The sequence below is a fragment of the Acanthopagrus latus genome, chromosome 18, assembly GCF_904848185.1.
Source record: "Acanthopagrus latus isolate v.2019 chromosome 18, fAcaLat1.1, whole genome shotgun sequence".
NCBI classification, from domain to species: domain Eukaryota; kingdom Metazoa; phylum Chordata; class Actinopteri; order Spariformes; family Sparidae; genus Acanthopagrus; species Acanthopagrus latus.
Window position 1 is genome coordinate 15,276,128 of NC_051056.1, and position 6,000 is coordinate 15,282,127.

Consider the following 6,000-nt stretch of genomic DNA (forward strand, 5'->3'; position numbering starts at 1 on the left):
AGGCAGTGCCTCCCAAATTGCGAGTGTGTCAAGTGTATCTGGTGTTAAAAGCGATACGTGGCTCTTTTAAGAAGAGGGCAGCATAAGTGTGTAGTGGAGCGAGAGCGAGAGAGAGCAGCGGTGTTTTCGATCGGAGCAGAGGGAATGTTTACCAATCAAGTGGTCTAGCAGCGGTAAATGTGCAGTACTGGTTACAGCTTGCCCCGCGAATAAACTCTGCAACTGCCGAATACCCGAGAAGTCTTTATGTTACCGCTACTGCTGCCCCTGCTAATATCCATGCCATTGCTCCATGTCATTACCCATGCTATCTCTATCCATGCTAATGGTGCTGATCTTGCTGGGACAGCAGTCTGTTTGTAATAGTAATGGACTACATCTGAATATTAACCCCAACCCCATTTTCTGTTTGCTGACTGTTAGACAAGAAGAAATAGCAGCTGGAGTGGGACTTTTCACTGTAGATTCCCTCTACTGAAGTGACTGGGAAAACCAGCCAACATTTCTCCATATCAACATCGAATATTTTCGACAAAGCCAGAGTTTGTCAATATCTAACATCACTTATGTCTTATGTCTTATGACCACTGTTGGGAATAAAGACTGACTCGCTTTAGGAATTTAGAAATATGGCGTTAAATAATTTATCAACAATAGCATCTCTTCAGGTACTGACTGAAAGTTACTGCATTATTTTTTTTCTCTGCAGTTTAAACTGTGTGCTCCATCATTTAATGAGGAGCTGGAACCAAAGGAGTGGCTACTTCTGTCACATGGATGTGGTCTGGGTGTAAGCTGTCTGACACGGAACAGAAGAACATGCTTAACAAAATTATCCTGCAGACCAATTTACATTTTATGGTTGCTTAATCAATATAAGTAAGACCATCCGGGGCTGCTGCAGCGAGGACAAAGCCTCTGTATATGGGACGCCCTCTCTACCAACTGAGCTAAACGGCCCCCCATCATTTATATATATATATTTATATATTATATATAAAACATGTCTTCCTTCTCCATAATTCAATGCTGCCAATGATCAGATGCCTCCCTGCCTTCCCCCAACATCCCCTCTTTATCTCCCTTCGTCTCTGTCAGGACCTTGACCGGAAGCATTCATCAGAGCCGTGATGCTGCTCGGTGGTGTCTCAAACATACTGTCCATCTACGGAGAGAGAGAGGGAGAGAGAGAGAGAGAGAGAGAGAGAGAGAGAGAGAGAGAGAGAGAGAGGGAGCGGTCAGACTGCCACTGACAGTCTGAATGATAACTCAATCCTACCAGGAGCCAAGGTCGTGGGGACGGCAACCTTGAGGACACAACCCACAGCGTAGCCACGGTGGTGGAGCTTTGATCCGAATGAGTCCTGTTTGTTTGAATTAAAACGTATCTTAGATCTCACGGATTAAACGGCGACTGGATGGTATTTTAATGCAGTCTTCGTAATTCCATCTTTACAAGGGCTTTAACTGTTGTTTAACTGCCCCACTAAATACCAGTGCGGTAGCCACAATAACCCTTGCTGCAAATGAAAAGGGAAAAAAAAAACATGAGCCTAATTTTATGTAGGCCTGTAAATACACAGCAGTTGGACGGGACGTCGCACTGTGAATATTCATGTGCATCCCAGCATCTGTGTTTGCATCTGTGCATCTTTGTCTCCCACCTTTGTTCTCAATGTTATTGAACTAAGGCGTCTGGCAGCACGAGTGATAAATGGTGTTTGGCTCTGGTTTGGACTGCTCACCAGATGAGGCAGAAGAGCAGGAATCATATATGATACAGCTCCCCTCCCTGTCCACCCCTTGTTCCGCCTCATTCCCCCCATAAAGCACAACAACACAACTGACATCAACAGAAAATATCCAGTGTTTGGTTTAGCGCTGTCCGACTTGTTCATACATTCGATTTATTTTGTCCCCTTCTGGAACAGCGGCCTCAGAGCGACACTTTCAGTGGGTCGTTGGATCATTCTGTCCATTCATACAAAAGACAAAAAACGTCCCCTCGACAAAGAAAAAAAACATGAACTCTGCTGCACTTTGGTCAATGGTGGATGAACTCTCTCAACAGCCACCGCTTCATCTGAAACCGTCACGTCAAAGCAGTCTTTTGAGGTATTACCATGAGCTCGGTTCAAAAGCGATCTTCGGAAAACTTCAGCACTGCTGCAAAAACTTGTGCTGATGCAGAATAAATAAGGTTTCAATCATGGCATGCTGTTTGAAGACCTTTTTTGAACTAGGTGTCATTCCCTGACAAGAGTAGATATGCTTGTTTCTACTGAGCTGTGAGATGTGGACACATCAAAGTTTGAACAACATTTAATTTATTCATATCAACCAGTAGTTACACTAACAGATGTTCTTTGAACTGTATTTACCATCTCTCAGCGGTACAGCAGCGCTTTACACTCGATGCCAATATGAGCCGACTATAATTACCTCAAATTCAGCAGGACTGATTCAAGAAAAAAATGTGGCGTATGGAAATATCGATGAGATAACAGCAGTTTCTTGTTGAGTGTACTGTGATTTAAAGAAAGAAAAACCTCTTTTGTGCACCTGTTGACGATCTTTTACATGAAATTAGACCAGCTTTTTTCCTTTCCTTCAGCATTTTATGAAGGTTCTTGTGCATGTAAAAGTTTAAAGTCCACACCAACAGAAGCTTCTCACTCCCACAGAAAACACTGCTCCTGAAACACCTTGTCAGCAGGCCTTTAATTCTGTTACTTTGTGACATCACACTACATCACCATGTGGCACATTTGCATAATTTATGCCTAGCGGGTAGTTGGGCATGTAATTACTGATGTAGCACAGCTACTCTGTTGTTGTTAGCCATGCTGGCTCAGGCCTGTATGAGCTGGCCAATTAGAGCAGACTAGATATTTGGGGGGGGGGCTTAAAGAGACAGGAGCTAAAACTATAACTTTTTTGCATTAAAACGCATTCTAGTAGTAACCCAAATCATTATGTTAGAGAAAATGATGCAATATAGTCTCCTTCAAGAAAGTAAAGTCACATGTGCTATTGGCTGAGGTCTGCTTGATCGTCGACAGAACTGGAATTCAACCCACATCATAGCGTCACGCTGGAAAAAGGGGTGAAAAATAGTGATTCAGCCTCTGGTTATATTGGATATCTGTAGCAAATTTCATGTAAATTCTCCCATCGGCTGTTTAGATATTCCAGTCTGGATCAAAGTGTTGGACTGACCAACAGACGGACCAGCACTGGCATCCAGGGCACGACAGCTAGTGTGACTGAAGAAAGATATACCTGATGCTTGTTCCCAAACTTATCAGGCATTCAAGCCATACGTCTTCATCATCAGAGATAAAGCATGTTTCTTTAAAGTTAAGACACCCAAATGAGGAATGCCTTTTTGGATGCATTTCGTCCGATGCTTGAGAACTCGAAGGCGGAGAGAGGAGGGGAGAGGTGTCAGGGCTGTCTTTGATGCATGGCTCTGCAGATCCCCTCAGGTCCCCGAGCGCAATGATCAGCGTATTGATCAACATGTGTTTTATCACTCCCCGAAAACACCGTATCTCAGGCTCGGCTGAAATTCTGCAAAAAAAAAAAAAAAAGCTACAGAGGGAATCGTCGTGCATCTGTGTTTTTCTCTCTCAGTATACGCTAAACCAAGGTTACTTCCACCTGAAACTCAACTGATAACACCCACAGTTCAGCCTTGTCCGCCAGCCAGGCAGAAAATAGCAGTCTGACCACACACACACACGCAAAACCCAGTGACCATGAGAGATAGAAGGCCCTGAAGATGAAGACAGACAGCCAGAGCGGTGTGTAATTACTCTGCGTGTGTCGATGGCCTCTGGGCTATCACACCCAATGCAGCGGAAAAACAGGGCACGCGGCGGCGGTGGCGGCGGCCCGGCCTAACAGGCCCATTCATGTCCAAACCGTGAGAGTGTTGAGTGTGGAGGGGAACATATGTTTGACTGACTGGAGGGAAGAGGAGAGGAGAGGAGAGGAGAGGAGAGGAGAGGAGGGGAGAGGAGAGGAGATGTTCCTTCCTCAGCTCTGATGCCTTGCTGTGTTTTCATGCCCACGGCCAGACTACAGACACATGTCACACCACCATCTGCCAGCGCTGACATGCATTCACGCACGCACGGCTAAAACGCAGACGGTTTCGCACGCAATCACGCGCGAGCCGCACTATAACCACAGGTTGAGGTGTTGTTGATGTGTGTGTGTTTGTGGAGCACATGCTTCCTAAATCACATGAGCCTGTGACAGCTCTCCACATGCTGGCTGCACACGCTCCTCCTCCCTCCTCCTCCCTCCTCCTCCTGTCCCCTCCTCCTCTTCTTGTGTCAGCTGAGAGGAGCATTTTGAAGCTCAACAAAAGAATTCTACACATTTCTTCTCCGGCGAGCGAGGGGGGCTGCGACACCACTCCCTGGCAGGCAGGGACACAGGGAGGCAGGCAGGGCTCGGTACCGGAGGGTTAGGAGCACCGGATGAATAATGTAGTGCCACACAATGACAGGGTAGATTATGAATGATGCAGTGATACGGTTCCTCCTGTAGACACAGAAGCACATGACAGCGTCAGTTTCTCTGAGCACCTGGCAAACGTCAACCTCAGCTGACAGGCAAGGGGCAGCTTTTTTCTGAAAAAAAAAAAAAAGTCTTCCCCTAAGAGAACCGACCAGTGATAACCTGTAAACACGACAAAGTGGAGGCGCGCACACAGCGGATGACCCACAAGCCCCCGCAGGGAAAGCCCTGATTCAGCTGACAGAGGATCAGGGTCACAGTCAGCTGATGCAAGGTCAGCTCAGCATCATGGCAGCCCCCGGGCCGGCGAATCTGACGGGAGCTCCTCAGGCTGTCAGACTTATTCGTCATGAGCTGCACCACAGTATGAGCCGAACTCCAAAAGCATGAGAGCGGGTCAGCGACCCTTCCAGCTCAGAGGTTTCCTGCTCCTGCAAACCACAGGGTTAGAGGACAGGTGGGGTAGTTTTATGGTGGCGAGGACAGCTGAGAGCGAGGGAGGGGTGGTCACCCAGGAGAGGAGGACAAGGAGGATGAAAAAGAAAAGGGGAGAAAGGAGACATTTGGAGCAGCTGTTGTGTTGATGTGGAATCCCAAAAATGCTCCACTATGAATGAACTCCGGGCAAATGCTACTTTGACCTACAGATATACTTAGCTCCCTTTCTCTAAGCCCTCTGAACCTGCTCCAAGTCTATTAACCAGGGCTTGGCACTCTGTTCCACAACACCATTCTCTCCTTGTCGCACACAAACAAATCACAGGTTAATTGCATCTTAAGGTGTGCTCAGGTGGAGTGAGTTTACTCGGGTTAAATCCTCGATTTAAAACTGATTTAAGTTGCCACTTTCTGTAGTCTGTTCCATCACACACATGCTACTATTGTTCAGCGGTCCCTCGTCTCTACTGGAGATGTTGTCCTTGCGCTTCAAGTGCGCGCAAGAATGGACTTACCGCTGGAACTCATGATGCCCAACGTGCTCTTATCTACAACAAAGCGCCTCCGTCGACAATAATCCCATAAAGCGAGAGGAGATCTTCCCGGAGCACTTCACTCCTTCCACACTGTGTCATTAAAACAGAAACAGAAAACCGAACAAATAATAAAATGAGTGTGAATCCAGTGGACGTAAAAAAAAAAAAAAAAAAGAAAAGAAAAAAAAAAAAAGAAAAAAGATGCTCCTCACTGCTTCCAGTCAATTTCTGGGAGGGAGAGCCAGAAAGAGAGAGAGAGACAAAAAAAATGTGTAAGAAAAATAAAAAATAAAGGAGGATATTTCCCAGTGATTGTGGATTAAAAAAAAATAAAAAATACAAAGATCCAGATAAAGAGTCCCAGTTGTCGCTGTGTGAGCCTGTGGGCGGTGTTGTGTTGTTTTCCAGAGAAACAGGCTTCAGTTACAACAACAATGCTGCTCAGTCGGATTCCACCTTCACATTTCGCTCCTGGCTGATTCCAGCTCTGCGCTCC

General features: G+C 46.2%; 1 protein-coding gene across 8 annotated transcripts in view; it reads right to left on the bottom strand.

Moving 5' to 3' along the window:
* The window catches only part of ablim3 (actin binding LIM protein family, member 3), a 49,109-nt gene extending 43,109 nt beyond the window's left edge, over nt 1-6,000 (bottom strand). For 3 of the 8 annotated variants that reach the window (XM_037077865.1, XM_037077867.1, XM_037077862.1), the window contains exon 1: nt 5,484-5,999. In XM_037077865.1, the coding sequence (XP_036933760.1) occupies nt 5,484-5,496 (13 nt within the window). In that variant the 5' untranslated portion in view covers nt 5,497-5,999. Of the gene's footprint in view, nt 1-5,483 lie in introns of all 8 variants that reach the window. The other 5 variants (XM_037077861.1, XM_037077864.1, XM_037077860.1 and 2 more) reach the window with 3 other exon arrangements.